The sequence below is a fragment of the Canis lupus genome, chromosome 6 (assembly GCF_048164855.1).
Source record: "Canis lupus baileyi chromosome 6, mCanLup2.hap1, whole genome shotgun sequence".
In the NCBI taxonomy this organism is placed as follows: domain Eukaryota; kingdom Metazoa; phylum Chordata; class Mammalia; order Carnivora; family Canidae; genus Canis; species Canis lupus.
The window spans coordinates 39,159,689-39,187,638 of NC_132843.1; the positions used below are offsets into that span (position 1 = coordinate 39,159,689).

At 54.4% G+C, this 27,950-nt stretch overlaps 3 protein-coding genes and 1 long non-coding RNA gene across 9 annotated transcripts; 1 reads left to right on the forward strand and 3 right to left on the reverse strand.

Annotated features, from left to right (window-relative positions):
* Positions 1-465: 465 nt before the first annotated feature.
* GBA1 (glucosylceramidase beta 1) lies at positions 466-5,051 on the reverse strand. Its single transcript, XM_072829808.1, has 11 exons — positions 4,867-5,051; positions 4,482-4,569; positions 4,067-4,258; positions 3,798-3,944; positions 3,355-3,488; positions 2,960-3,132; positions 2,490-2,727; positions 1,942-2,166; positions 1,159-1,322; positions 725-841; positions 466-635 (listed from the first exon to the last, which is right to left on the reverse strand). Exons 1-11 carry the CDS (start codon positions 4,891-4,893, stop codon positions 530-532), a joined length of 1,611 nt encoding a protein of 536 aa, XP_072685909.1. The 5' UTR covers positions 4,894-5,051; the 3' UTR covers positions 466-529.
* A 10,406-nt stretch (positions 5,052-15,457) lies between these two features.
* Positions 15,458-22,811, forward strand: LOC140635336 (uncharacterized). 2 transcript variants are annotated; one of them, XR_012032685.1, is made up of 4 exons: positions 15,458-15,587; positions 18,990-19,641; positions 19,781-19,982; positions 20,836-22,811. It is a non-coding gene; the product is annotated as an uncharacterized lncRNA (long non-coding RNA). The 2 variants fall into 2 exon arrangements; XR_012032684.1 differs by having other exon boundaries at positions 19,781-22,811.
* On the reverse strand, positions 17,258-22,874 carry ENTREP3 (endosomal transmembrane epsin interactor 3). Of its 4 annotated transcripts, none has more exons than XM_072829815.1 (12): positions 22,118-22,874; positions 21,862-21,918; positions 21,620-21,730; positions 21,395-21,514; positions 21,129-21,236; positions 20,433-20,605; positions 20,205-20,304; positions 19,821-19,890; positions 19,085-19,639; positions 18,434-18,502; positions 18,095-18,348; positions 17,258-18,003 (listed from the first exon to the last, which is right to left on the reverse strand). In XM_072829815.1, the coding sequence occupies exons 1-12, from the start codon at positions 22,340-22,342 to the stop codon at positions 17,830-17,832; spliced, it is 2,016 nt and encodes a 671-aa protein (XP_072685916.1). In that variant the 5' UTR covers positions 22,343-22,874; the 3' UTR covers positions 17,258-17,829. The 4 variants fall into 4 exon arrangements, with proteins under 4 accessions (XP_072685916.1, XP_072685915.1, XP_072685914.1 ...); XM_072829814.1 differs by having other exon boundaries at positions 20,433-20,608; XM_072829813.1 differs by having other exon boundaries at positions 21,862-21,999.
* Positions 22,875-23,402: 528 nt separating this feature from the next.
* SCAMP3 (secretory carrier membrane protein 3) lies at positions 23,403-27,751 on the reverse strand. 2 transcript variants are annotated; one of them, XM_072829821.1, is made up of 9 exons: positions 27,501-27,751; positions 27,094-27,171; positions 26,378-26,500; positions 26,171-26,291; positions 25,613-25,741; positions 25,013-25,172; positions 24,812-24,913; positions 24,126-24,243; positions 23,403-23,864 (listed from the first exon to the last, which is right to left on the reverse strand). In XM_072829821.1, the coding sequence occupies exons 1-9, from the start codon at positions 27,564-27,566 to the stop codon at positions 23,718-23,720; spliced, it is 1,044 nt and encodes a 347-aa protein (XP_072685922.1). In that variant the 5' UTR covers positions 27,567-27,751; the 3' UTR covers positions 23,403-23,717. The 2 variants fall into 2 exon arrangements, with proteins under 2 accessions (XP_072685922.1, XP_072685923.1); XM_072829822.1 differs by having other exon boundaries at positions 26,378-26,434; positions 27,501-27,747.
* Between the last annotated feature and the right edge of the window lie 199 nt (positions 27,752-27,950).

Sequence of the window (27,950 nt, forward strand, 5' to 3'; positions counted from 1 at the left end):
ACATTCTCTTCTTTAAGGGGCCACCATGTCTCCTAGGTGGGGTGCAGGGGGTCATCAGGGGACCTGAGCAGGCCTGCTGGCACCCAGCTTCCCTAGCTGCCTGTGCCCTTGTACCATCCCTGCTGCTGCTCAGCCCAGGAGAGGCACCCAGCTCCCCATTGGGGCCTGGTCTTCCTAATCTGCGTTCCTTAGCCACCCCCACCCCTAGCTTGTGTTTGTACAGACGGTGAGCTCACCCTGGGCCTGGGCCCAGTTTCCATGGGAGCGAGCACATAGCACACACTCACACAGCTTGGGGGTAGGGCTACTGGGGCTTCCCTGCCCTCTCCCAAGGAGCCTCTAGCCCTCCGGCCTGCCCCCCCAGCATGAGCTGGGGGAGAGTGAGTCACCCAAACCACTGCTCCCGGGCTTACATCACCTATGTTCACCCCAGCCCTCCTAGGTCCTCTTTAGCCACAGACAGCATGGGAGCCAACTGTCCTTTTAATGCCCCAGCTGAGCCCCAGCCCTGCTTGGGCATCTGCCCCAGTCACTGGCGACGCCACAGATACGTATGAATGGAGTAGGCTGGAGAGAGCGTCTCCACGAAGCCCACGGCAGGGTCCTTGATGGTGAGAGGCACATCCTTCGAGGACCTGGGGAAGGAAAGAAAGAGGCTGAGCGCTTGGGCCACCAAAGCTGCCGTCCCAGCCCCAGCCCAATTCCCAGGCCCTGCCATTCTCACCGGTTTAACACAACCACAACTGCAGAGCCGTCAGGACGTGTCAGTGCCACAGTGTCCAAGCCATTCTTCTTGCTGGCTGCCAGCCCCACTCTCTGGGAGCCCTCTGGGATGAACTTGCTGAAGTGGGAACAAGCATGGTCAGGGACTCCAGCCTCACCCCTCCGGGCTGGAGCCCACTCCCTTGAGAGCAGCCCCTGTCAGCCCCTCACCTGAGAAGTCTCTACCCACTGCCCACCCCAGAGCCCTTCCCATCCCCTGCATCGGGTATTCAGGGCTTGTCGGCTGCCACCTGCTCACTTCCCGCCTGGATGGGGCAGGAGGGACAGCGGTGCCTCTCCCCAGCTCCCACCCTAAATGTCTGCATGGGGCCACATAAGCCCAGTGCAGGAGATCCCAGGCCTGGTGTGGAGTCGGGGCACCTGCCCTCCACTCACCTGAAGTGGCCAAGGTGGTAGAACATGGGCTGTTTATAGAACACATCTTTGGTGATGTCGACGATGATGGGGCTGTCGACAAAGTTGCGCACCCAGTTGGGCCCTCCTTCCAGGTTCAGGGCAAGGTTCCAGTCGGTCCAGCCAACCACATGGTAGAGGAGGTTCTGGGGTGGGAGCAGGGCAGAAAGAAACGCTCCACATGGGGTCCCCGGAGGATATAGTTAAGGGGTGCACAAGCGAAACAAGCTACAATGGTGCCCTGGCCCTGGGAGGGGCACCCTACATCCTCAATACCTAAGGAGAGGGATGGTGAGGACAGAGGCATCAAAAGAGAAGCTGAGGGATCATGGCAAATGTGACTGCCCTAGATGCAGGCATTAAGGGAGGGTAACAGGGTATGCATAACTGTGAGGCGAAGGCACCATAGGGAATCATGACATCCCAGCATGTGCCCTAAAGAGCAAATCAGGGGATCCCTGGGTGGCGCAGCGGTTTGGCGCCTGGCTTTGGCCCAGGGCGCGATCCTGGAGACCCGGGATTGAGTCCCACGTCGGGCTCCCGGTGCATGGAGCCTGCTTCTCCCTCTGCCTGTGTCTCTGCCTCTCTCTCTCTCTCTCTGTGTGTGACTATCATAAATAAAGAAAAAATTAAAAAAAAAAAAAAAAAAAAAAAAACCTTTAAAGAGAAAATCAGCTGGACCAGCTGGGGAAGGGGCCTTCTGTTGGTGAGAGAGAGAAAGAGGGTCTGTGGTGGTCTGCTCGGCAGGAGGGGCTGGGGGCTCACCGTGATGATGCTGTGGCTGTACTGCACCCCTCGGTCCCAAGAGCCCAGCCGCACACTCTGCTCCCAGAACTTGGAGCCCACACAGGCCTCTGAGGCAAAGAGCATTGTGTTGGGGAACAGGCGGTGTGTCTCCCCCAGTGTGGCTTTCGCTGGAGCCAGAAAGTCCAGGTACCAATGTACAGCAATGCCATGGACGTACTTGGCTGCCTCTGGGTCTGCCAGTACCTGTACAGGGAAGGTCAGAGATGCCTGGGGAAGGGGCCACCAAAGCTGAGCCTGGCATGGAGGGTTCTGGAAACAGCACTGGGGACCAGAGGAAGGGGCAGAGGGATGCAGGCAACTAGAGGGACCCCTGGGGCCCTGGAGACGCAGAGAAGGTCAGCACCTGTCAGCCCTTATCAGCACCCCAGGGAGCCACCAGGGTGCCTGGCTCCAGCCCAGGAAATTCTAGGAGTCAGGAGTTGGGGCAGGGAAGACACTACAGGAGCCAGCCACCTGGATGCCAGATTCGGGATCACTGGGATAGCCCTGGAGATCCTGGGCCTTACCACCTGGGCCCAGTGGGGCAGCAGCAAGCGCTGGTCATCTAGTATGAGCAGACGGATGTCATGGTGTGTACTGTTGGCCAGGGCAGGACCCAGGTCCCGGGCAATGAAGTCTCGCTGGTGTTCAGGGGTGAAGCCCAAGCACTGGAAGGGGTATCCGCTGAAAAGCCCTGCGGAAGGCTCATTCTCTGCCGTCACTGCCCAGAACTGCAACTTGTGCTCTGCATAGGCGTCCAGGAACCTAGCAGGGGAGAGGGTGTGAGTGTGCCTAGCCAAGGAAGGCAAGCGAGACTCGAGAATAGGAAGCCCATCGAGGTGGGGGGAACCGGCAGGCCAAATCCAAAAGACCCAGGAGGTAGAAAGGTGACCTGAGGACTCAGATATGGGGGTGACCCAGGCCCAGGGGTGGGGCGGAGATGAGGGTGTCCAAGAGGGGATCTGGTCCAGACCCCATGGCCTTGCAGTTCCCTTACTTAACAAAGTATCTGGCCCACGTCTGGTGGTAGAGATCCCCAGGCTGACCCTTGAGTGACCCCTTCCCATTCACTGCCCCGTTGGTCTTCAGCCAAGTGGGTGATGTCCAGGGACTGGCGAAGAGTGACACAGGGTGCTGGGCCAGTTCTAGGGCTTGGTGAATCAGGGGTATCTAGAGAATGGAGGTGAGGGCAGAGATACCCAGAACTGTAACATGGACAGACTGGCCCAACCAGTGCATCAGGCCTAACCATCGGCCCCCGCCCTGCCCACCCCCTCCCCTTGAACACAACAGAGAGCAGGGGGCAGGCAGGTTCCAGCTCTCTCTGCAGACTGCTGTAGCCTTAGGCTTCTCTCCCAGCAGCCATCAACTCCCCAAGGGCCAAGTACCCACCTTGAGCTTGATGTCTTCCTCAGGGAGGCTGAAGTTATGCAACTGGAAGTCATCATGGGTGTCATCATAGGTGTAGGTGCGGATGGAGAAGTCACAGCTGGCCATGGGTACCCGGATGATGTTGTATTCGATTCCTGTAGAAAAGGCAGGCCAAGCTATGAGGGTCTGGGTCACTGGAAGCACGTGAGACCTAGCCTGCCACTTACCAGTCCTAAATTATGACTGAGGTAGGGCAAAGGGAGCCTGGGCTCCCGAGCTGAGCCTGTAGGGCCAGGCCTTCTGAGCCTCAGCAACTCTAAGCACTCAGTGAGAGTCAGGCAGGACAATCTTACTTCACTGGGCATTAAGAGAGGACCCAAATGTTGGGGATGGGTGGAAGTCACGGTCAATGGAAAGGTCAAAGTGTCAATCGCACTATGTCATCATGTTCCCCTTCTCCTCACCTTCTGCAGAGAAATAGGATTTGAGTAGCAAATTCCGGGCAGGGGGTGACAAGGCGAGGATGTTGAGGGCAGCTGCATCCGTCATGGCCCCTCCAAATCCCTTGACCTTCTGGAACTTCTGATCTGGCTGCAGGGTCAGTAGTAGCCCTGAGAACACGCAAGGCGGTGGAAGGGTCTCAGTGCCCCAGGGAGGAAAGTGTGGTGGTCACCGGTGTGATTCTGCTCCAGGGAGATCCCAACCTGCATTTGGGGGTGAGGGGTGGAGTCACCTGTGCCCGTGTGGTTGGCCCGGATGGTCCCCAGACTCAGCTCCATTCGGCGCCCGCTGCGTGTGCTCTCATACCGGCTGAAGGTGCCAGGGGCAGGCAGGGCCAGGGGGTCAAGAGAGTCACAGTATGTGGCATTGCAGACACAGACTACTGAGCTGTAGCCAAAGCTTTTAGGGATGCAGGGGCGGGCACCTGGGAAGGAAGGAGCACAAGTCGAGGCTATAGAATGAAGATCGAGAAGGGACATGCTGGTTGGGATCCTGATCTCAAAAACCCTCTCGCTGTGCCCCCACCCCAAGGTGGGTCCCCATCACTCAAAAGGGTTTATGGAACACCTACTGGAGCTCCAGTATACCGGAAGATGACCAAGGACCCTCAGGCAGAAGAAGCCCGGGGCTCTACATGACTCACTCACCTGATACACATGATACTGCCTGAAGTAGAAGCAATCCCATGAGGCTGGCAGCCATGATGCTTACCCTGCCCAGGGGCTGGAGACGGTCCTGAGAACAGAATGACGAGTGGCTGGAAGGCAGGCCCCTCTCTGTCCCCCAGCGGCTCCCCTTTGGGCCGCGTGCCCACAGCCCAGTCTCCCACCTTCCTTTAACTGGGACAGCACAAGGCCCACAGACACTGGGTGCTGCCCACCCCAACCAGGCTCTTCTCCCCTCTTCCCACCTACCCCTCCATCAAAGGGCCACGATCGCCTGGGTTGGAAGAGACTGTCACTCATTGAATTCCAGAGTCTGGAAGGCCAGGATTCCAGAAGCAGCGTGACAAGACCAATTGGGAGCACTTACCTCTCTGGGAGGACTGGAAAGCTCCATCACCAGGTGAGGGGACAGCAGGGTTCCCAAGCCTCGGAAGGATAGAGGATCCACTAAATAAAAACAGGGATGCAGGTGCCAGCGGTAACTATAGACACCGGATTAACCCTGCAGGTTTAATTCCGGCAGAAAGGAGTGAATGGGTCATGTGATAACTCTGGGCGAGTCACATGATACAGGAAGTGAAGCAACTGCAACCATACTTGTAGAGGGCGGCTTGCTTCCTGCTGGCTGTTGACTACCGGTCTTATGAACTTCTGGAACGCACATTTGGATGACAACCTCAGGAAGAATCTAAATCAAAGATCCGAGTGCAAAGTGAAGTAGAGGCTCCCAAGTCCCTGATGCTGGGAGCCACAGCAGGCACTCTGCTTTCTTGAGAAAAAAAATTTTAAGTAATACCTAATAAAGATGGGATGCCTGGCTGGCTCAGTTGATAGAGCACGACTCTTAGTCTCAGGGTCATGAGTTCAAGCCCCATGTTGGGCACAGAGCTTACTTAAAAAATAAATTAAGGGGTTCCTGGGTGCATCAAGTCAGGGAAGTGTCTGCCTTGGGCTCAGGTCGTGATCTCAGGGTCCTGGGATCAAGTCCCACATGGGGCACCCTGCTCAGTGGGGAGTCTGTTTCTCCTTCTTCCCCTCCTCCCTGCTTGTGCTCCCTTTCTCTTTCTCTCAAATAAATTAATAAAATCTTTTTAAAAAATAAAAATAGGGATCCTTGGGTGGCTCAGCGGTTTGGCGCCTGCCTTCGGTCCAGGGCGTGATCCTGGAGTCCCGGGATTGAGTCCCACATTGGGGTCCCTGTGTGGAGCCTGCTTCTCCCTCCGCCTGTGTCTCTGCCTCTCTCTCTTTCTCTGTGTCTCTCATGAATAAATAAAATCTTTTTTAAAAAAAATTAAAAAAATAGGGATCCCTGGGTGGCGCAGCGGTTTGGCGCCTGCCTTTGGCCCAGGGCACCATCCTGGAGACCCGGGATCGAATCCCAGGTCGGGCTCCCGGTGCATTGAGCCTGCTTCTCCCTCTGCCTGTGTCTCTGCCTCTCTCTCTCTCTGTGTGTGTGATTATCATAAATAAAAAATAAATAAATAAATAAAGAATAAAATAAAAAAAATAAATTTAAACATTAAAGAGAAAAATAAGGCAATACTAGGTGGGTGGGGGGATGGGGTAACTGGAGGATGGACATAAAGGAGGGCTTCTGAGGTGATGAGCACTGGGTGTTATATGCAACTGAAAAATTATTGAATACTACATCTGAAACTAAGTATGAACTATATGTTGGCTAATTAAATTTATTTATTTTTTTTTGGCTAATTAAATTTAAATAAAAAATAAAGTAATACTAAGAAAGGTGATACTAAGAAAACATGTTCACCCCCAGTATACTGGGAGATGATTAATGACGTGGGAAACAAAGGCAGAAGAAAATATTAAATTTCCTTTCTACCTGCAGCCCATTGACAGGTCCTTGAAACAGGCAGAGTGACATTCCTCTAGGGACTCAGCTGCCTAGATGTTAATATTTTGCTGAGGGACACCTGGATGGCTCAGCAGTTGCAGGCTTCCTGCACGGAGCCTACTTCTCCCTCTGCCTGTGTCTCTGCCTCTCTCTCTCTCTCTTTGTCTCTAATGAATAAATAAATAAAATCATTAAAAAATATTTTGCTGAGGACAACAGGCAGTCTCAACTCAAGTCTACCTTAACATATAAAAATTCCTTTGGAGGGACGCCTGGGTGGCTCAGCGGTTTAGCATCTGTCTTTGGCCCAGGGCGTGATCCTGGAGTCCCAGGATCGAGTCCCATATCAGGCTCCCTGCATGGAGCCGCTTCTCCTTCTACCTATGTCTCTGCTTCTCTCTGTGTGTCTCTCATGAATAAATAAAATCTTTAAAAAAGAATTCCTTTGGAAACCTGCTTTATCTCTACCCACCCCCGAGATACATGTTGGTGACCATTACCCAAGCATATGACCCACCAATGAACGTCCAAAGGGTTTCATGACTCAGGCTTTATTAGACAGTAATAAATGACCTTTCCCAACAACAGCTAGCCCCTTCAAGATCCTGGAAACCTCGCTTCAAAATCCCTTAGAGACATACACTATACCTACCCTCTGCCAACTTGAAAGTTTACAATGGAAAAAAAAAAAGAAAGAAAAAAAAGAAAGTTTACAATGGGCCACTCTTCAGGACCCCAGGGTGGCTCTTCCTGCCCATGGGTCCCATCTCTGGGTTTTTTGTTGTTGTTGTTGTTTAAAGATTTTATTTATTTATTCATGAGAGACGCAGAGAGACAGAGGCAGAGATATAGGCAGATGGAGAAGCAGGCTCCATGCAGGGAGCCCGATATGGGACTCGATTCCAGCATCCTGGGATCACACCCCGGGCCAAAGGCAGATGCTCAACCACTGAGCCACCCAGGTGTCCCATCTGGGAGTTTAATAAGACCATCTTTTCACACCAAACACATTTCAAAAATTCTTTCTTGGCCATCGGCTTCAAACCTTAACACTTATGGTACATCAGTTAAGGTATAGTTTGCCCTACAGAGGGTTGAGAGGCAGGGGAGTCAGGCAGGTACACGAGTAGTCATAGATAAAGACAAGCCAGGGGCACCTGGGTGGCTCAGTCAGTGAAGCATCTGCCTTTGGCTCAGGTCATGATCTCAGGGACCTGGGATCAAGCCCATGTTGGGCTCCCTGCTCAGCGCAGTCTGCTTGTCCTTCTCCCTCTGCTCCTCCCCCTGCTCATGCTCTCTGTCTCTCAAATAAATAAATAAATAAAATCTAAAAAAATTCCAAACAGATAAAGACAAGTTACCAGGTGTTCATGGAGTGACCCTTCATGCTGGGAGTGACCCAGGAAGGCTTCACAGAGAAGAAGGGGTGGAAGAGCAGGGAGTACAGGCTCTGGGCATAGGGCCAGCATCACTGGAGGGAGGGAGTCACCAACATCGCGGGACAACATGTTTTGTCATCAGATGAGGACTGTCACAACTGGTTTTCATTTCTCACAGAACAGGGAGGTTGTATGAGGCAGTTCAGAAGCTGGAAAGTATACACGGCTGTATCTTCAGTGGTTGTGAGATGGAGGCTGTCCACAATGCCATGTGGACCACAGCACCTGTGGCTTAGTGGGAGTGACACACACAGCTGTGACCAACCAGCTCTAGCTCTTGGAGCCGATTTGCTCACCTATAGAATGGAGGCAATACCACCACCTCTCAGGGTAGCTCCTGGAGTCGGTAGCCCTAGTGGGTGCCCAGGAACTGCTTCTTTGTTGTGCCTTTTTGGCTTTTTTTTTTAAGATTTTATTTATTTATGTATTCATGAGAGAGAGAGGAGAGAGACAGAGAGAGAGAGAGAGAGAGGCAGAGACACAGGAAGAGGGAGAAGCAGGCTCCATGCAGGGAGCCCAATGCAGGACTCAATCCCCGTTCTCCAGGATCAGGCCCTGGGCCGAAGACGGCGCTAAACCGCTGAGCCACCCGGGCTGCCCACTTTTTGGCTTTTTTAATTATTTCAGTGAAAACTTCCAGACACACTCTGGGCAAAATTGATTCTCTCTTCTAGGTTCCTATAGCACTGATGCCGATTATCAGCGAGGCTAGCCAGGCTTGGATCCTGGCTCTACAGCTTACTAGCTGACTGACCTTCAGGCAATATCTTAACCATACTGAGCCATATCCAGTGCACTCCAAATGAGCTGACACCTGCGATGTCCTCAAGTGTGGGAGACTCGGCTGCATCATTTGTGGTAGTTGGGAGCTGCATTCTCTCTTCCCTCTGACTGTAAAGTGGCTCGATATGGAGTCACGATCTTATTGCAGCACAGAGCTTGCAGTCCTGAGTCTCCATGCAAGTTCAGTCTTCTTTGGGAACAGTTTCGCCCCCAGAAGAAGCAGTGAGTCTTTGTGTGTGACTAACCCGGTTCATAGCCCTTCTCTGTCCTACCTTCCTGGCCGAGAGGAGAGTGACCCAGTTCCCACTCTCAGGGCAGAAAGGGCATTTGATATGGCCCAAAGGAGGATGAGTAGAGCCTGTGAGGGTTTCTGAAGTCTGTTTCGAAGCAGCAGGGGCAGGTGCCCAGGAGGGTACTTGACTGTGACAGTGTCTGGAAATCTGTGCCCCTTCCCCCAAGGAATCCTGCTCAGCCATTTGAGGGTAGTGGCAACTCGATCTCACATATTTGTTGAGAGCTTTAAGTATGATATTGTGTGTGTCTAGTACGCTGCCTGGCACCAAATATTGGAATAGATGAGGTCTGTGTTTCATTTTGTGAAGGCACGTCTTACTCCACGCAGATGGTCAAGCCCAGAGTGGGCAGGTGCCAAAGCGTTGAACTGAAGTGAATCATCACCACGCCAGCACTTGCCCCATCCTGACTTCCTGTTTCCCCAGAAAGCACTGCTCCTGCAAGGGCCTTGCTCTCTGGAGGTGAGCAGTTGACACCCAACACCTTACTGCCGTCCAATTCATTCATTCCACAGCATATATTAAGCACATACTACATCCGGCCCTGCCCGATCGCTCCTAGGCTGTAAAGCCCCCATCCCCGCCCTGTTTCACTCTGCAGGCACAGAGTTTGTCTCTTGTTTCTTCTCCTTACCCTTCAGTTTGTAAAAATTCTCCAGCACCAGGGCACCTGGTGGGCTCTGTCAGTGCAACATGTGAGTTTTGATCTTGGGGTTGTGGGTTCAAGTGCCACACTAGGTGTCGGGATTGCTTTAAAAATAGCCTTAAAAATTACATTTTGGGGTGTCTGGGTGGCTCAGTCAGTGAAGCATCTGCCTTCAGCTCAGGTCATGATTCCGGGGTCCTGGTATCAAGCCCCGCATCGAGGCTCCTCTCCTTCTGCCCCTCCCTCTGCTCACTCATGCTCCCTGTCTCTGTCTCAAATGAATAAATAAAATCTTTAAAAAGAAGAAACCAGATTCATATTCAGAATCCCATGACACACACCACATATTTCAGGAAAACCTCTGGTGTCCCAGACACTATGCTAGACACTGGCTATTTTGAAAACCTGCAAAAAAAAAAAAATAGAAAACCTGCAGTGTTCATATTGTTTTAAATCATTCCTTGTCTTCATGGAGTGTTCTACTCGACCAAGCTGAAGCCTGCTTTGGCTTCTAAAGGACGTGCTGACTGCATGGCAGCATTTCTGGATCCTTTTCTCCAAAGGTATCAGTCAGGGGATGCAGCTCAGTAGTGAGCTGGCCTGGAGAATTTCCTGGGCAGCTCTTGCTCTGTGGGCAAGCTTCACACTCTCCAGCCTGGGAGGTCTCAGCCCAAAAGCTCTCAAGCACCTCCTCTCCCTAGCAAGTATTTCCTAGCATACTCTCTCCTCCGCTGAAATGAATGTAAAGAGGATTTACTTATACACCTAATTTAAAAGAATAAACAGTTACCTTAATTGGAATATAAAGAAAGAGTAATGGGACAAATTTTATTAAAAAATATGTTTTCAGTAAGTAAATGCTTAGGTCCCATCATCTAAAAGACATAATGTAGTCAGATCTTGTGCTAACCTAAAGGGAATAAATGGGATTTAATAGAAGCAAAAACGGGCCACGAATTAATAATTTATATGCAATATATGTCATTTTCACAATATGTGATTATCACTGTGCTACAAATACATAAAATATATGACAAATCAAAATATTTAAGGGGGCGCCTGGCTGGCTCAGTTTGTGGAGCATGTGACGTAAGTTCGATCCCCACGTTGGGTACAGAGATTACTTAAAAATAGAATCTTAAAAAAAAAAGGAGAAACTTTTATAGTATGCAAATTACACCTCAATGAAGTTAGCATAAAGTGTATTGCGTATTTGTGGTTGGTTGGTTGCTTTTGCAAGGATCTGCACTAGTACACGGAAACTCTTTTCAATAACATATTTTACACAGCTGGAGGCGTGTAAAATACTGAGAAGACATTATGATAAATACTGAGAAGACAGATACGATAATTTCAGGATGAAGGACTGTCTTTACGCTTTCTTCTTCATGATGATCTGCTAAATTATTGGGCTTTCCCCTCTCCTCCCAAAAAGCTTCATGTAAAACTTCCCTTTATGGGATGCCTGGGTGGCTCAAATGGTTGAGCGTCTGCCTTTGGCTCAGGGTGTGTTCCCAGGGTCCTGGGATTGAGTCCCACAGCGGGTTCCTGCATGGATCCTGCTTCTCCTTCTGCCTTCTGTGTCTCTGCCTCTCTCTCTCTGCGTGTGTGTGTGTGTGTGTGTGTGTGTGTGTGTCTCATGAATAAATAGATATAAATCTTAAAAAAAAATCTTCCCTTTATTATTATATGATAAAGTCCTACTCAAATTTAAAGGCTTAAATTCGATTTTTACTTTGACCATGTTGTTGAGCAGAACACTCCAAAGTCAAGTAGAATGAGAGATGGTTTTTCCTCGTGTGGGACAGTAATGCGCTTTCTGGAATGTCTGCCTTTCCTGTCCTGGTGCCCCAAAGTTCTCAGACTACCTTCTTCCTGATAGCTGTCCCCGCTAAAGACGCAAGTTTTCAGGACGCCCCCTAGGGGGCGACTGAAGACCATTGCCCTGGGGCACCCTCCAATACCTAGATCTGCTGGCGGTGGCCACCAGGGGCGCGCGAGGTGGCCTAGACACCCTCCTCAGTCCCCTTTGCACAGCACCTTTAAAAGACTTAGTTGAACTCCAGAGAGGGCACCTGGGAACGAAACATAAGCGACAAGAAGTACAAAAATAGTTTGGCTGAGCCAGCACCACAGCTCTGAGCCCACTTTGCCCTCCCTGTACTGGGCTGTAGGCTTTGCTCAGATGCAAGCTCCAGTGAGGGAGATGGCTACCTGTTCTTTAGGCCTCAGACCAGCTCTCAAGGGAGGGGATGCCTTCTCAGGCCCAGGTCACCCCCACAGTCAAGTCAAAGAGAGGTATTTTCTCATTCCACCCACTGCAGAGCAGGAGATCAAAAAGTTTTTACTAGATGAATGAATCCATCAACCTTATCAGTCCAGCTAGAACACATCCCTTACTCACTAGGGTGTGGTTTCGTCCCTGGATTCATCTGATTAACCAACCCTCTCCCCACAGCCTTACTGAGATATAACTGACATATCACAATTGGTAAGTTTAGGGTGTACAATGTGATGATTTGATACATATGCATACTGCAAAATAAAGTTAGTTTGATTCACCAACTCTTCACCAATACACCTAGCATTGAGGGAAGGCCTGGGGCAAACTGAAAGTACTTGTTTGTACCCTGCATGCTATCCTGTAAGTTTCTCAAGAGAACAGCTGCCAATCTTTCATGAAGGCTTCTGGCAACCATTAGCCTGACCACTTCACATCACCAATGAAATGCACGAGGCACAGAGAAACCATAGAGCAGTAAGTGGCAGAGAGTCGAACCTCATTTCAGATATGTTCTGAAGCCCAGGAAGCTCTCAGCTGCCACGTCACATGGTCTCCCAGGCACCTGAGCAGTGTGTCAGTCTTCCTCAAAGGTGATAACTGGTTGCAGAGCAAATTTCCTGGTTCCTTTTTCTTTGAAACCTCAAAGCTCCTCCCTCAGAGGCAAGCACAGGATGGGGCCTCACTGTACACAATGAGCAGACAGTGAGATCTAACAGAGATACAGCTGAGGCCGCAGGAAGGATAGGCTCCCACGCTGAACACCAGGGAACTGCCCTCGTGTTCCGTCCTGCTCTGAGCCTCCCATGCAAGGTGGTGATGAGGCTCATAGAAGATAAGAATGTCTGTGAACTGGAAAGTTCCATGGAAAATTCAGAAAGGAATCAGGAGTTTGTTACTCAGCCTCCGGGTACAGTTCCAGGATCTTCTACACAAAACCCCTACCTCCAACCTCGCCCGATCCGGTCGCCACCATTTCTCTCTTGTTCCCTTGAAGAGAGGCAGGATGGAAGGTTGTTTCAGTGTGGACCGTGGAGGACTGCTCGGGCCTTAAATCCTTGCTCCGTCACTCACTAGACCTGAGATACTGGGAAGTGACTTGACTTCTCTGGGCTTTGTTCCCTCATCTCCAGAAGCATTGCCTCAAGGGTTTTTGTGAGGGTTTAATGCAACAATGTACATGATATGATTTGTAGCCAAACTCCTTCAGCACTTCCTGCACTCATAGGCCATCTCTGGCCTTCTCTGCTCAGGAGCATCGCTTGCCAAGGTCACTAATGATCTCTGTTGCTGAGTCCAACGGGTGATGTTCATCTCTTATTTGACTTGACTCTACCTCAGGGGACACATGACTTTCCTCTTCTTGAAGCATGCTCTTGTTTTCGCGACTCCATACTCTACTGGTTGAGATTTTACCCCACTTCTTTGGCTGTTCCTTCTCTTTGCCGGCACCCCCTCCTCTTTCCTTCTATGGGTGTCCCTTTGAGGGTCTGTCCTAGGCTGCTCTCCCCATGCATCATGCTCCCTCCAGGACACAATCCCATGCTTTTATTGCTTCCTAGTCGCTTTTGGTTCCAAAATCTCCACCTCCAATCCCAATCTTTCTCCTGGGATTGACTCTATGATGGGACTCTGCTCCCCAGATCTTTCCTCTGGGTGTCTCAGACACGTCAGCAGGACCATCATGAGATCATCCTCTCCTCCAGCCAAGCCACTCTTCCTCCTGTGTTCTCTTCCCATGAATGCAACTGCTTCTTCCCAGAATCTGGAGCTCATCCTTGACTCTGTCTTCTCTGTATCCTTATCCCCATTATTTCTCTTCTAAACTACTGAAACATCTCTCTCTTGGTCTCTTAACCTCTACTTTCTCTTCCAATCCATTCCCCAAGAACTGGATTTTCTAACTAAAATACAAATTCTGAAGTCTCCTCTCTCTCTCTCTCCTAAATTCCTTTGGTGGCCCCATACTGCCCTTAAGAGAGGTTATGGGACCTGGCCTCTTGTCCCACCCTCATTTCTCACCTGTCTACTTCCACTTTATGCTCCAACAACATTTCCTCTTATAAGCCATATTTCATCTCACCTCTGCTCTCCCTTTCACCATGAGTACTTCCTTTTTCTCCTCTCTCTCTCGAAAAAAAATGAAGTACTCCTTTTCATCATTGAGGCCTGAGATTTAACATCACTGCCATCAGAACCATCTTCCTGACACCTCTGCTAGGGCTAGGCATCCTTGCTATGTGCTCCCCAATTCACACATTCAACAAATAATCATTGAACATTTATATATGCCAGACACTCTTCTAGGTCTTGGGGATACAGCAACAAATAGAGTGCTAACGTCCTTGGCCCTATGGCGCTTATATTTGAGTGGAGATGGAGACAAAACACAGATAATTCCAGGTGGCTGGTGGCCATGAGAATTACAAAGCAAAATAAAGGGTAGAGCATGCTGGACAGAGCCAGTGAGGGGGCTAGTGAGGAGTTTGGAGGAAAAGCTTGGTTGCCAAATTGGTGACCACATAATGAGTCTAAATTTTGTTCTAAGATGGAAATTCACCGGAGAGTTTGTTGCAGGAAAATGCCAAGATTAGATTTATATTTTCAAAATATCACTTTGGTTGCTGTGTAGAAATCTGACTGAAAGGAGCAGCTGCAAGGCAGGAAGACCAGCCTCTTCCCCCTTGTTCTGTATCCCTTCCCCAGACTCTTCCTTCAGCAGTGCACTTCACCTCCAGTCGGACTCCTTAATGCTTAATGCTTGTGATACAAGCTCACAGCCCTACCTGTCATGGGCAGTTTAACACGGTTGTAATGAATCCTACCAGTGGGGAAGCCCGTTGTTAGTGTAGTGACAAGTGTGTCCTGGCACCCCCGCCCACCGCGGCCCCGCCGCATCCCCAGCGGCTCCCTAGTCCCTCTCCTGGCCCCGCCCCATTCCCCCTCCCAGGCCCGCCCTATTCTTTCTGCAGACCCGCCCCACCCCCAGCCCTGGCACGCCCGGCAGGGCCCCATCCCCGCCGCCAGCAGAGCCTGGCGCTGGTCCCGTGCTCGGTGTACGTTTGTCGAATGACTAAAGAATCTATTTTGTTTTTTAAGATTTTATTTATTTATTCATGTGAGACACATACACAGAGGCAGAGACACAGGCAGAGGGAGAAGCAGGCTCCATGCAGGGAGTCTGATGTGGGACTCGATCCCGGGACTCCAGGATCACGCCCTGGGCTGAAGGCAGGCGCTAAACCGCTGAGCCACCCAGGGATCCCCAAGAATGGATAAATTATGAGCTTCCCACTGCACCTCTCAAAAAAACAGGCGGATGGAGAGCATTTAAAGATTGCATCCACTCTCCACTAGTGTAAGAGGGCCATTCCTACAATTAATAACAACGATGATGAAAAGGGGAACTCCAAACTCAGGGAGGGGAAAATGAATCCAACACGCCTGCCGCCGCAGAGGGGACACAAAGCGTCAGCCGGAGGCGAAGGGAAACCCCTGCGCCGCCCACGCTGTGGGGAGACTGCCGGGAGCTCAGCACAACGAAGCCTGCAACCAGCCCAGCCGCAGCCCCTCGATGCGCAGCCGCGGGACGCGCGGGGCGGTGGGGCGGGGCCTCGAGTCGCTGGGAGGCGGGAAGCGGGCCCTTTCCGCACGTCCATTGGTCTTCGTTGGGATGGACTGCTCTCGCTGACCAATCATATCTCAGATCGGGCGCAAGCGTATTCGGGAGTTCACGCGAACGAGGGCGCGGAAGGCAAGAAGCGCGCATGCGCCTGGGCGGCTAGCTGGCGGTAAGGGGCGGGGTAGGTGGATTCTCTCAGCGAGTCCCGCCCTGCGAGGCTCCGCTGCATCCCGGAGGTTCTCAGGGAGCCTCGGGACCGGGAATGTTCAGTGCCCAGAAACTGCCCCTCTGGGAACCCCCGTCTCCGCCTCCTCCTACCCCGAGTTGTTGTCCGGCCGCGCCCTGACCCGCTCGAGGTTGTGAATTATTGAAGAAGCTGTGCAGCCTGACGCCTCCCCGCGGTGGCCGCCCCGCCCCGCCCCGCCTCGCCCTTCTAGTCACTGTTACCCCAGCGCAGCGAGCTACGCCAGCAAGAGGTTGCCCTAGGTAGTGGTAATCCTAGATAGTGCTGAGTGCTCAGAAAAACGTGGCACTGACAGAATGACTGGTGCCCGGCGCTCAGGTGACGAGGGCACAGCTGCGGGGCGCAGCGGTTCGCGTAGGGGACGAGCAGGTGCACAAGCCTCTGTGTGAGGCCATTTGGCTGGAGCAGAGAGGCTATAGCTGACCATAGCCTGCTCAGGAGTTTGGAGAGTATCCAGATACACCTTGATGTGACATGATTTCTTACCACTCTGCCAAGGGGAGAGATTTTTAGGAAGAGTGGAAATAGTTAAGAGGCTGGGATCAAGGAGAGGGGCTTGAACCTCCCTAGGTAGCTGGTGAAACAGCTGAATTCATGAATTCAGGAGAGGAGTGGGGGTGTTGGATGAGGGAAAAGATGAAATCAGGACGATTCCCAAGCTTCTGAAATGTGCAGCTGGGTGAATGGTGGTGCTGTTTATTGAGATGAGAACAGGTGCTGGAGATGGGACTCAGGGTTCATCTGTGGCCATGGTGAGTCTGAGGTGACCATTGGAGACCCAGGCAGACCTGTCAAGTTGGATGTTGGAGCTCTTGGAGAGGGATCAAGGAGGGAGTTATGCATGGACATGTAGATGGGTACTTAAAGCCATGGATTTTGATAGGGACACTTGCAGAGGGCAGACAGAAAACAGAAGAGGGCCAAGGGGAAAGCCCTGGGGTTCTCCAGCATCACAACAGCCCAGCAGAGGTGTAGGAGCTGCCAAAGGAAATCCAATAAGTGTGGAGAGGGAAAGTAGGAGTGTATGATTACTTCAAAGACAAGAAAGGGCAAAATTCAAGAGAAACAATGTGGATTACCTGGGCTAAATGTTTCTCAGGAGTCAAGTGACATGCAGGCAGAAATGGCCTTTGAGTCTGAAACCTTTTTTGGTTACTGAACACTTTTTCAAGAGCAGTGCCTAGGGAGAGATGGGATGGAGCCTGACTGTGGAGTGTTCCAAGAAGAGGAGGGAAGGGAGAAAACATTTCACTATGAAAAGGAGCACAGATACAGATAGCTGGAAATAAATGTCTTGAGAGTTTTCCTTTTTTAAGATTTTATTTATTCATGAGAGACAGAGAGAGAGAGAGAGAGATGCAGAGACACAGGCAGAGGAAGAAGCAGGCTCCATGCAAGGAGCCCGATATGGGACTCAATTCTGGGACTGCGGGATCACACCCTGAGCCAAAGGCAGATGCCCAATTACTGAACCACCCAGGCAACCCTTGAGAAGGTTTTTTTTTTTTTTTCCTTGAGAAGGTTTTAACTATGACTATGAGTCATAACTATAACTATGAACAAATTTCAGTGGTGACAAAGAATGATCCAGAAGAGAAGGGGAAAACTGAAATTTATTGAGGACTTATTTAGTATATTAAGAGCTTTACAAACAAACATTCATCTTCACAATGTTTTACAGAGCAGGCAATTGAGGTTAAATACTTTGCCCAAGGTCATGCAGCTAGACGAGGCAGAGCTGAGAGCCACCCAGATTTCTCTGACTCTTCATGTCTTACCACCCCATCGCACAGGCACATGGCCCTGTATGCTGAAGCACTGGGATATGCCTCTGCCCTGGCTATAGAGTCCCTGTCGAATCGGAGAGCTTTCATGCTAGGGGATGGGACTTTTATTTTCCTCTTCCAATGCTGTAAGCAGGGGTCTCTCCCCCTCAACAGCCTGAATACCCATGCAGCACAGGACAGAAGCTCTCCCAGTCCAGAGGGGCCCAGGCAAGCAGCAGGAGCCCCCAGAGGTAGGAGGCAAAGGTATACTTCGGGGGGTGTTCAGCGGGTTTCTTTGTGTCAGCCAGTGCATGGGGTGCTAGAGGTTGTTGGTCCCAACCATCTGGTGCCTGTGGCCCCAGCATTCATCTGGATATGTTCAGAGTAGCAAGAAGCCCAGGTCAGAGTCCAGTCTCCCGGCTGCCCCCACTGAGGCTGAGGCTGTGGGGGCGGGTACCCCGTTCTAGCCGGCGGCCAGACAGGAGGCGCCGCAGGGAAGAGCCGGAGCTCAGGTCACCACAGCTGCGAAGGTGGAGGCTCTCTCGGCCTGGCCGGCCCCATGGGCTCCGGGGCACCTAGAGGGGGGCACAGGACAGGGCATCAGTGTGGTTCAGCCTGAAGCTCCAGGCTTTCCTAGGTATCTTCCCAGATTCCCATAATTCCTACCTGCTTAAGCCCATGGGCCCCATTCCCACTGGGGTCTGGGGCCTTCTTGGACATCTGAAAGAAACGAGTGACCAAGCCCCGGCCTGCCCAGCTGCTCTTTAGGTCTCCCAGGGAGTGGGCGGGTGCAGGGCCGGAGGGCAGGGGGACTTTCTGAAAGGTGGGCATGGGGCGCCGTTTCTCAGCTGAGCGGGCACGAAGCAACTTGGGCGAAGGGCAACGGGCTAGACGGAAGAGGCAGGCTTCAGAGCAGAGCCCTGGAGAGAGAAAGAGGGAAGATGGGAAGGAGGTGCACAAAGGGCCAGGCAGCACTCCCTGCCCACCCCCAACCACAGGCCTGACCTGTATCTGCAGAGGAAACGGAAGCAGCTTCTTCCTCAAGCACTTTGGTATAAAGGTCCCTGAAGTCAGCTGGGGAGTAGAGGGAGGGAGTGGAGGTGCCCTGTGGATACGCCCACCGACCCACAGCCCTGCTTGGAGAGACTCAAGCCCAGCCCCCACACTCCATCCTCAACCAAGGAGGCACCACCTCTGCCCACGTCTGCCAGAAACCTGATGGTAGAGCCCAGCGACACAGGGGCCAAAGCACTCGTTGGCGGCTGTGTGCTCCACCTGCCTGATACCTGATGCCTTAGGGCAGGGATGAGCACCTTCTGTGCCAGTGCTCAGATCCTCCTGGTATCACCTCATTCCTCAGTAACTATAGCACCTGGGCTGCAGGCTGCTGCTACACCCCATTAACAGTCAGGAAGCCGAGGCTTGAGGGTTAACTAGTTCCAGCTGTGAGCTGTGGAATGTGTTTTCAGAAAACTGTCCTCCTCTCTTGGCTACTCGGCTACTGATGGTGCTTTAGGAGGTGTCTACTGCAGGAGTGACCTGGCCCTTTCTTCCTCCCCAGGCACCTCACAGCATCCCTGAGGCCTGGGGGTACCACGGGCCCTCTCACTGCCCTGCCTGCCCCCTCCTGAACCTTGAGGGGTGTGGGGTGCTCACCGGTGTCGCTGGAGGTGGTGATACCTGGGTCACTGTGGGACCGAGGCAGCAGCAGCGGTGGCGGCGCAGGAGCCGGGTGAGGAGGCCGCTGCCCCGGGGGGGTGAGGGAACCTGAGCTGTCGCTGAAGCGGCGAGTGGGACCGCGGGCTGGAGGGGCTGTGGGGGCTGGGGGCCGGCTGCCTCCGCGGGGGACCCGCCGCCTCAGCTCGGGGAAGCAGGGTCCCACCCAGGGCGGCCAGCCCTCCAGCCGGTGGCAGCTGCGGGCGGTCGTGGGGGCACCCAGAGGCGGTGGGGCCTCAGGGGCAGAGCAGGAGTAGGAGCGGGCAGCCCGCGGGGGCCGCCGAGGCAGGGGGCTGTCCTCGAAGGGGCCCCGCAGGCCGCAGTCCAGGCTGAGGCAGTAGCCAGCTCGGCTGCGCTGGATGGAGCGGAAGAGCACGTAATCGACGGATCGCACGGAGCCCTGCAGCTCCAGCAGGCAGGAGTCTTCTGATGGGCTGGAGCCCCCGGGGAAGTCACCAATGGCTGACAGCACCAAAGACCCGCTGTCCATGGACACTGTGAGTGGCGGCGGTGGGCACGGGGTGGCATCAGAAACCCAGTAGGGGCCACTCCACCTCCAGTTCTTCCCCACCCTGAGGGGGTGCTGGTCAAGTCCAGAAACCCCCAACCCGGCCCCACCCACCTCTGTTCTCCCAGGCAGCCCAGCCGGAGTCCACCCTCCCGGCCTTCTGCTCACCATCTACGATGGAGGCCACGCGGTCGCAGATGCAGGAGCTATCGTGAAGCTGAGGATCAAACAGAGTGGCCTGCAGAAAATACAAGTGTCAAGGGGCCAGCTGGTGTGATGGACAGAACTCTGAAGACCGAGATTTCAGGCCCGCTTGGCCACTCTGTACAGGTCAGTTATGTGGGCCTCAGTTTCCACATCTGTAAAATAGAAGTAATAGTTCCTACCCCTGCCCCCACCAAATCAGGCTCCAGGGAAGACCAAAGATGACCATGGATGTGCTGGTGCTATCAAGATGTGACAACTGCTGTTTCCCTGTCTGGCGACAGCAGCTCCCTCAGCTTTTCAGGCTCTCTCCCCAGCTCCCCAGCCCACCCTAAGCCCTGCTCTCACCTGGCTGTCTCCTCGTAGCCCCATGACAGCCTCATAAGAAGGGGGGCAGTCGGTAGGGTACAAGGGCACTGGGCTGTCCATGGAGCCATTGTAGGTGATGCTGGCAAAATGAGGGAGAGTAAGAAGCTTGGAGAAGCATTCCTAATCCACAGTGCTCCCTCCCCACCAGTCCAGGCTGCAGCCCCAGCCCCCTTCCTCAGTTCCCAGTAGGAACCCACCAGGTCTCACCTCTGCGCATCTGTTTCAGAGCTACAGGTGTACTCTGGGGGATAGTAGGGCGGAGGGGGTACTGGTGGTACAAATTCTTCCAAATCCAGCATGGTGTGCAGGAGAGGGGCTGGGGGCGACGATGCACAGCCCAGGGACCCCAAAGGGCCAGAGACTGAGCGCTCAGGGGCCAGCTGCTGGGGAGCAAGCAGGTCAGCAAGCCTGGTTTCTGGGAGTCCAGCTCCTAGGCTCCCAAAATCTTCCATGTTTTCCTGGCCCTGCCCTCTTCCTCAGCCAAAACTGGCTCCTCTCTGCCCCAGCCATCTAGAAAGTCCTCCACTTTATGGGCTTACCTCCACTCAGAACTGCCACCTGCCTTCTGCCCCCACTACAACATCAACTCTTTATCCTTGTCCCCATCTAGGATCTTCTGGACTCCACCCAAGGGCAGTCCCATTGTCTAAGGTTCCCTCTCTGCGCCGACTAGCATCACATAATTCTCTCACTCCCCGTCCTTCTCCTCCTCATCATTCCTTGGACCACCTAAATATCCCTACAGTAGACACATATATACACTAGAGATCCCTACGCTATACTGCCTAATAAGTGGTGCTCAGAAGCCCAGCACTGTAGCCACCATCCCCTCAAGCCCAATCCCAGCACACACACATCCCTACCCCCATCACACCTGCTCGGCTTTGACCCTGGCCCCCTCACCGTGTGCACGAGGTCCAGGGAGAAGATTTGGATGCAGCAGATGATAGCTGAGAGGGTACAGATGATGGCGGCACAAATGGTCAGCCCACAGACACTAAAGAGCAGGTTCTGAAAGCAAGAGTGGAAGAGGGATGTGAGCGGGGCCTAGGGAGGGGTGACTCTCACCAGTTCTGGGTCCCTGAGGACCCCAGAAGGGGAGGCAAAAGTGAAAGCCAGGAGAATGATAGGAGAGAAAAGAATGAATGAGGCAGGGAGAGCACGCTCACCTTGAGGGCTCCTCGGGCTTCGTCACAGGTGGAGTTAGGGGCAACTTTCAGTTCCTGGCCTGACTCTGGGCAGGGCCGGAGGAGGGGAACGGAGGGGCAGCACACACAGACCTTTCCTTCCTGGGTGGCAGTGAGGAGGGTGAAGCAGCCCGAGTCAGGACAAACCCAGGTGTCCTGCACAGCTCCCCCCACCAGTTCTTTCAGGCTTTCCCTCCTCAGTCTCACCATGGAGCAGTCTTGGAAGTCTCGGGCCAGCTGAGCATTCTTACAGGAGAGAACAGAGCCAGCCATGCTGAGCATGACACAGAGCACGGAAAGCAGGGAGAAGAAGGAGATCTGGGGGAAACAGGTGCACACTCAGGGCTGGAGCCCTCATTCAGGCCAGTTCTCTTCTCGGGGGCATAAGTGGGCATCCCCTCCGGTCCTGGGCACCTGACTCCCAGTGGGCACCAGATCCCAACACCTACCACTAAAGTGAATGGCCGCTTCCAAGACACAACGCCAACTACCCCGGAGAACGCCAGCTGGGGACAGAGTGGGTACAGGCTCAGCCTGGCAAGGGGGAGGCACATGAGTGAGCCCCTCACCACAGGGCGTGCCCAGCCCTGTAAGAAGACAGAAGCCCAGAAGAAGAAGGAGAGGCCAGCATTTGGACTGGCAGCTAATATGGAGGGGTGGGGCCCCAGGAGCCTACCCCACCCAAGGACTGTGCACCCAACTCACCGAGAACCCAGCCCAAGATGGGCAGGACCTCTTGATGCTCTCAGTGGTGGTGACGGAGGAGGCCACCATGCTGAAGGTGACCACCAGGACGCCCAGGAGCACCTGGGCCAGCCCTAGCGTGAGCAGGGCCTGCAGCCAGGGTCGGTGGAGGCGGAGGTGGGTAAGGCCCCGGGTGCTGGGTCGGCTGGTCAACGAGCGGCTGGAGTCACTGGGCGAGGGCATCATGCCTGCTGCCCGGTTGCCTGCGCCTCGCTCGGCCTCCACTGTCGCTTGGGAACATCTCAGAGGCGCCCAAGGCCCCGTCCTCCCTCCTCTCCACCCTCTTTGCTCTAGAACCCACCTCCCGGATGGGGCCCCTGGGGCATGGCCTAGAGCATCCAGCTGGGCGGGGGCCCAAGGGAGGGGCGTCGCGGAGGGATCGCGGAGCGCTCCCTCCCCACCGCGGGCACCGGACGGGCACCGTGCCCGGGACGGCGATGAGGTCGCTGGGGCGCCGGCTCATCGCATCTCCCTGGAGAACAGGGGCGCCGAGAAGGGCAGGTCCAGGAGCAGCTGCGGTCCGGAACCCGGGGAAAGGCGGGGAGGGTAGAGGCGAGGAGGGTGGAAGGAAGAGGGGAGGGGTCCTGGGGTCCGAGACCGTCTGTCGGGGAGAGGCCGGGGCGCCACCGGCTGCGGGGCACCCCGCCCCGCTCCCCGCGACACGCTGCGCTCCCCAGCCCGGGCGGCAGCAGGTCCTGCCCGGCGGCGGGGGCGGGGCGGGGGCGGGGCTGCGCGGTGCACCCCGGGAGTCCGCGTCGGCCTGCAGGCCGGGTGCAGGGGGGCGGGGCGGGGCTACGCGGGGCACCCGGGGTGTCGGCGTCGGCCCGCAGGCCGGGTGCAGGGGGGCGGGGCGGGCCAGGGCACCCCGGGAACCAGTATCTGCCCGCGATCCTGGTACAGGGGGGCGGACGGCAGGGGTGGGGCGCCCCAGGAGCCCACGTACGCCCGCAGGCCTGGTGCAGGGGGGGCTCTGCTCGCCTCCCCGGGCCTGGGGCCCGATCCCAGCCCCGCCCAGCCTCTGGGGCCCTGGGCCTGCAGCGTCCCGAGCAGAGGCGGCAGCACCTTCCGGGTGTCGAGCGGAATCGCCCAGCCCCGCCGCCCCGCCCTCCGCAGCGTCTGCTGGCTCCCAAGCCCTACCCGACCTTCCCCTGGAGTTCATTCTGCTTCCGCTCCGGTCCCTGCCCCTGCCGCACTCCCTTTTGTCTTCCAAATGCCTGGTTCTCAATAAAAATTCCGGAAAGGGGGCTGGAGTTCCAGTTCCACTTTCTTTTTATTTAAATAACCGAAGCAACAGCCTTGGCACAGCAGAGGGAAGCTGGGTTGGGGTGTGTGAGAGGTGGCAGTAGTGTGGCCTATTCGATGGGGTGGCAGGGGTAGCGGGACTGGGTCACAGTGGGCTCCCCACACCCTTAAGTCAGGGTCAGCAGTTATGGCTGCGGACCTGGGGACATGAGAGGAGACCCCAAGTAGTGACGGATGTCTCACCAAGCCCCAGAGCCCTCAGGGATGGGGGCTAAGTGCGCTCCCTCCAGTGGCAGGGCCAGGGCATCCCTGCCAGGGCTCATGGGGCTCGGAAGGCATTTTCGGCAGCGCCAGCGGCTGCGTTGGCGGCGGCAGTTCGCACCGCGGGGTTGGAGAAGACACCAGCAGCAAATTCTTGCTGGGCTTTCTGAAAGCTGGCACCTGTGCGGCGGTACAAGGAGTGGATCTGCAAGTAGACGGCAGAGATGATTGCTGTGCCCGCCTCCACCCCAACCTAACGCCTACAATACCACCACTCACTCACCGCTGCTTTCACTTTTCCTTCTTGGCTCCCTCCCTCCCAACACACACTCCCTGAGAGGTCCATTAGCTGAGAACCTGCACATCTTCGGCCAGGCCCTCCCAAGTTCTTCCAGAGTGACCCAGCCAGGCCCCTAGGGGCACATGATCTCACTCTTCAGGCCCCACCTTCTACACAGCCCCTCACCCGCTTTAGCATCACAATTCCCAGCACAGCTATGCCAGTGAAGAGCAGGGCAACCAGGAGCATGAGCACAGCTACAGCCGTGTTGGTCTTCAGCACCACCAGAGCAGAGATCCAGCCACTGCCAGGAGGGGAAAGCAGGGGGCAGTGAAGAGGGTGGCTCCCAGCAGGGCCTCTGTCCTCCCAGCTTCTGTACCCCCTGCCAAACGGCCCTACCCTATTCCCCACCTCCCCACCCCGTCCCTCACCCCCGCCCCCCGTTGGTCCATCTCACCAGGAGTCACTCCCCCCACCTCCCACCGCTGGGCAGCTTTCCAAGTACCACAATCCCAGACCACATCTACTGTTCAAAGTTTAATTCCAGCTTGTGAACAATCAGCTCCCAGCTATCCTCAGTCCAAAGAGACCTTTTGTTGAGCAGTCTCTGCGCCCTCTTAAAGAGCACTTACTCCTACTTCCTCTAGGAAGCCTTCTCTGATTGACCGCATGTGCTTTTCCCCGTCCCCAAAGCTAGGCCTGTCTAGAGTTCTGACTGGGCCCTTTCTATCCTGCTTCTTTCATTCAACTGGCACCTCCTGAGAATAAAAACCACACCTTCTTCTGAACAACTCCTACCCCAGTACTCAGTGCTGACTTGGTCTAGAGGAATGAGGGGAAGGGCTGGGGGGGTGGACAGCAGCCTCACGGACCTGAACCCCCAACCTGGAATGCCAATGGCCTGGAGGACAAAAAGCACATCCTGGACGAAGAAAATGAAGAAGAAAACGAAGAAATTGAATGAACTGTCACTCCTGCGGGCAGAAAAAATGGGGAGAGTGGGAAAAGAATGAGAGCAGGAGCAACAGACGGGCTCATCTTGGGCTCTCCACCACCCCCACGTCTGAACTTACCGGAAGGCCTTATACATGGGGCGGTACCAGCACACAAAGGAGCAGGGAGTGAAAAGGAGGACCCAGAGGATAGAGAGCCCAAAGCCTGAGCCATTGCTGGTCTCCACACAGAAACTGGCCAGGCAGGCAAGAAAATTCAGGAGAAGGGCCAGCGTGCTGCCTAAGGGACAGAGGTACAAGACACTGAGCGTAGGCTGCAAAGGCAGCTCCTTCCTGTATGAGTCCATCACACGACAGTCACCAAACTATGGCAGAGTAACAAAAGGAAGCTTCTGCTTTCACAAAATCCTCAACAGTGGAGACAGATTCCTATCACACATGATCACCTTTGCAAAAACATTTAAAGGACTCAGAAAACACTTACGTAGGAGGACAAAGAAAGGGGAAGGAGATAAGAACATGTGCTTTCTAGAAGATGGGAGAACAGGTTTTATGTACTATGAAAGGAGTAACCCAGGAAAATTCCTGGAGAAACTAGCCTTAAACTCAAAAGCTGAGCAGAGATGAAATGCTGAGTTCTAGGTGGGTGGGCTCCAGGGCAGAAAAGATGTAAAGTCATTACTTTTACTCTTCCTCCAAAAAAGGCTTCTGGCTACTCACACATCCAGAGGTAGTACATGGTAGATACAGTCTTCTGAAATTCTTGGGGGATCTCCATGGAGATGTCCTGGAAAAAGCAGGGCTGGACTGGGCAAAAAGAAGGTAGGGGGGGCCAATTGTTCTGTCGAGCTGTAAGGCAGAAAAAGAGAGCAGGAAGACCCAGATGTGAGGCAGAGACCAAGAAAGCAACCACCCCTTCCCTTCTGCCCAAGTCCTCTCTTCTGTCTCCAATTGGGGTCTGAGGAGATGAGGGAGAGCACGACTACTGTTGATGGTATATACTACATTTACAACTTTTAGGCATGATGCCGAGCACTCTGTACGGATGATCTTATTTAATTGCCACAAAAATCCTGTTAAACAGGTACAAATGTTATCTTTGTTTTACAAGTAAAAAAACTGAGACTCTCAAGATGAAGTAACTTACCTAAGAGTTCCTAAGGAATAAATAATAGCACCCAAATTCAAACTCAGCAACGTGGCTCCAGAGTCCATGCTCTTAGGCTGTTTTTGCTTCTTCCAAAGTGCCAAATGCATCCCCACAAAGAGCCCCCTTACCAGCTGTGCCCCCCAAGGCAGCATGCTGCAGTTCCCGCTCCCTCCGGTCCAACTCCTCGGCCTTCCGGTTGAGCTCCTCCTGCTTCTTCAGCAGCTCAGCAGTGGCTGCAGCAGCTGAAGCCTGCCCAGCAAGTGCAGAGGGAGACATGAGTCCTCTGCCCAGGTCTAGCCCCCACGCCCCCACCCCTACTCGCACACCCTGTTTACCTGGGTGCTGTAGGAGCCATAGTTCTTGGGTTCTGTGGGGCTGAGCTTTCTTGACGACTGCAAGGAGGGCGCCGAAGGTGAAGGCAACGGGGCAGGGGCAGGAGGCTCATAGGCCAGTGGGGGCTGTTGGTTTTGTTAGACTTTAGGATCATCCAATCCCTCTCAACGCAGGTATCTAGAGTCTGCTTGAGTAACTTCAGCTCCAGAACCCATTCCCCAACCTCTCCCCCAGAGTCAAACCTCTGTCAGAGAATTGTTCCCCAAGTTAGGGCAGCCAGCGTCACCCTGCACATCCTATCCCTAAGTCAGGACTCATCTACCCAACCCAACCCCTTCACTTTTTAAAGCTCTTAGCATTTTCTGTTCTGTAGGACCAACAGGTCCGGTCCTTCTCATCCCTCGCCCTCTGAATGCACACCTAAGCATAATTGGTTTTCTCAACTCCTACCAGCCTCACTATTTTCTTCAAGGAAGCCTCCCCAGACACAGCCTTGGTTCAGGCGTTGCCAGTCTCTAGATCCTCCCAGGACTGATGCTCAGAGCTCAAATGGAATGGTTGGCCCTCCATCTCCAGGAAGGTTAGGTAAACCAAAGCTGACAGGCCTCCACAGGGAGCTAAGGTCCTTTGCATGCAGGAAAGTCCTGTGTTTCCCAAGAGAGTGGGCTCACTGGCATATCCTCCCCTCGCCGCCATCCTGTGTTCCCCCGAATCTCACCTCCCGGGTCTCAAAAGGGTTGTAGACGTCAAGAGTGGCATACTGCGGGCTGGGTCGGTGCTGGATCACAGCTGGGTCCTGCGGGCAGAGGGCCGGGGCTCAGCTGGCACCTAGTGCCTCTGGGGGGAACTCCCCGGGCCTCTTCTGATGCCGGTGGCTCCAAGCACTGCATCTTGGAGGCCACGCTGTTGTCCCAACATTTGCTCCTCCATCCTTCACCCCACACTGCTAGCACCAGCTCCTTATAGGGGCACGGCCCGCCCCCAGGGTGCTCACTGGTCTGGAGTCACCGTCACCCCCACGTGGCGGCCCTTCCCCGGAACAAATGTCAGGAATGGGAATACAAGTTAGCCCGTCCAGAACCAAGAAGAGTCAACCGAACTAGCCAAGGAAGGCCTGCGCATCACCTGAAAGGGGTTGTCAAGCTCGCTGGGCCCGGCGAAGGGGTTTTCGCCGTCTCTGCTCTGAGCCATGTTTGCAACTGCGGCCTGAGCCGCCCCTGCCCTCCACGCCCCTGCACGGCGGCGGCGGCAGCTCCCTCCGCTCCTCCCGGTCCGCCCGCTCGGATTGCACGGATTGGCCGCGAAGGCCGGAAGGACCCCGAGGATCCCCGCAGCGGCGGCGGGTTGCGCCTGCGCCCCGGTACAGGGGAAGACGGAAGCACCCCCACGTGACGCCAAGCCCCGCCCACGCCCGAACTACAGCTCCCGGCGGCCCCCGCGGCTGGGATTCAGCCCGCCCAGACGTCCGGCGGGAGTCCTGCCTTGGCCTCTGGCTAGCCCGGGTTCGCACCGGACCGCGGCGGCGAAGCACCCCGCCCACGAGCACAACCCTCCCAAGACAAACGGGACCCGCGG

Bases quoted from the DNA above. Each gene is read 5' to 3' on its own strand.
- GBA1 (XM_072829808.1), bottom strand. From the start codon at position 4,893: ATGGAGCTTTCCAGTCCTCCCAGAGAG. The intron at 4,570-4,866 runs GTAAGTGCTCCC...TTCTGTTCTCAG, and splicing joins TTTCCAGTCCTCCCAGAGAG to GACCGTCTCCAGCCCCTGGG. The intron at 3,489-3,797 runs GTGAGGAGAAGG...CCTTTTCTACAG, and splicing joins ATCCTATTTCTCTGCAGAAG to GAATCGAATACAACATCATC.
- ENTREP3 (XM_072829812.1), bottom strand. From the start codon at position 22,342: ATGATGCCCTCGCCCAGTGACTCCAGCCGCTCGTTGACCAGCCGACCC. The intron at 22,000-22,117 runs GTGAGTTGGGTG...GTCTTCTTACAG, and splicing joins CATCTTGGGCTGGGTTCTCG to GGCTGGGCACGCCCTGTGGT. The intron at 21,515-21,619 runs GTGAGACTGAGG...ACTGCCACCCAG, and splicing joins ACTTCCAAGACTGCTCCATG to GAAGGAAAGGTCTGTGTGTG.
- SCAMP3 (XM_072829821.1), bottom strand. From the start codon at position 27,566: ATGGCTCAGAGCAGAGACGGCGAAAACCCCTTCGCCGGGCCCAGCGAG. The intron at 26,501-27,093 runs GTGAGATTCGGG...CAAAACCAACAG, and splicing joins ACCCTTTTGAGACCCGGGAG to CCCCCACTGGCCTATGAGCC. The intron at 25,742-26,170 runs GTAAGGGGGCTC...TCTGCCTTACAG, and splicing joins TGCCTTGGGGGGCACAGCTG to CTCGACAGAACAATTGGCCC.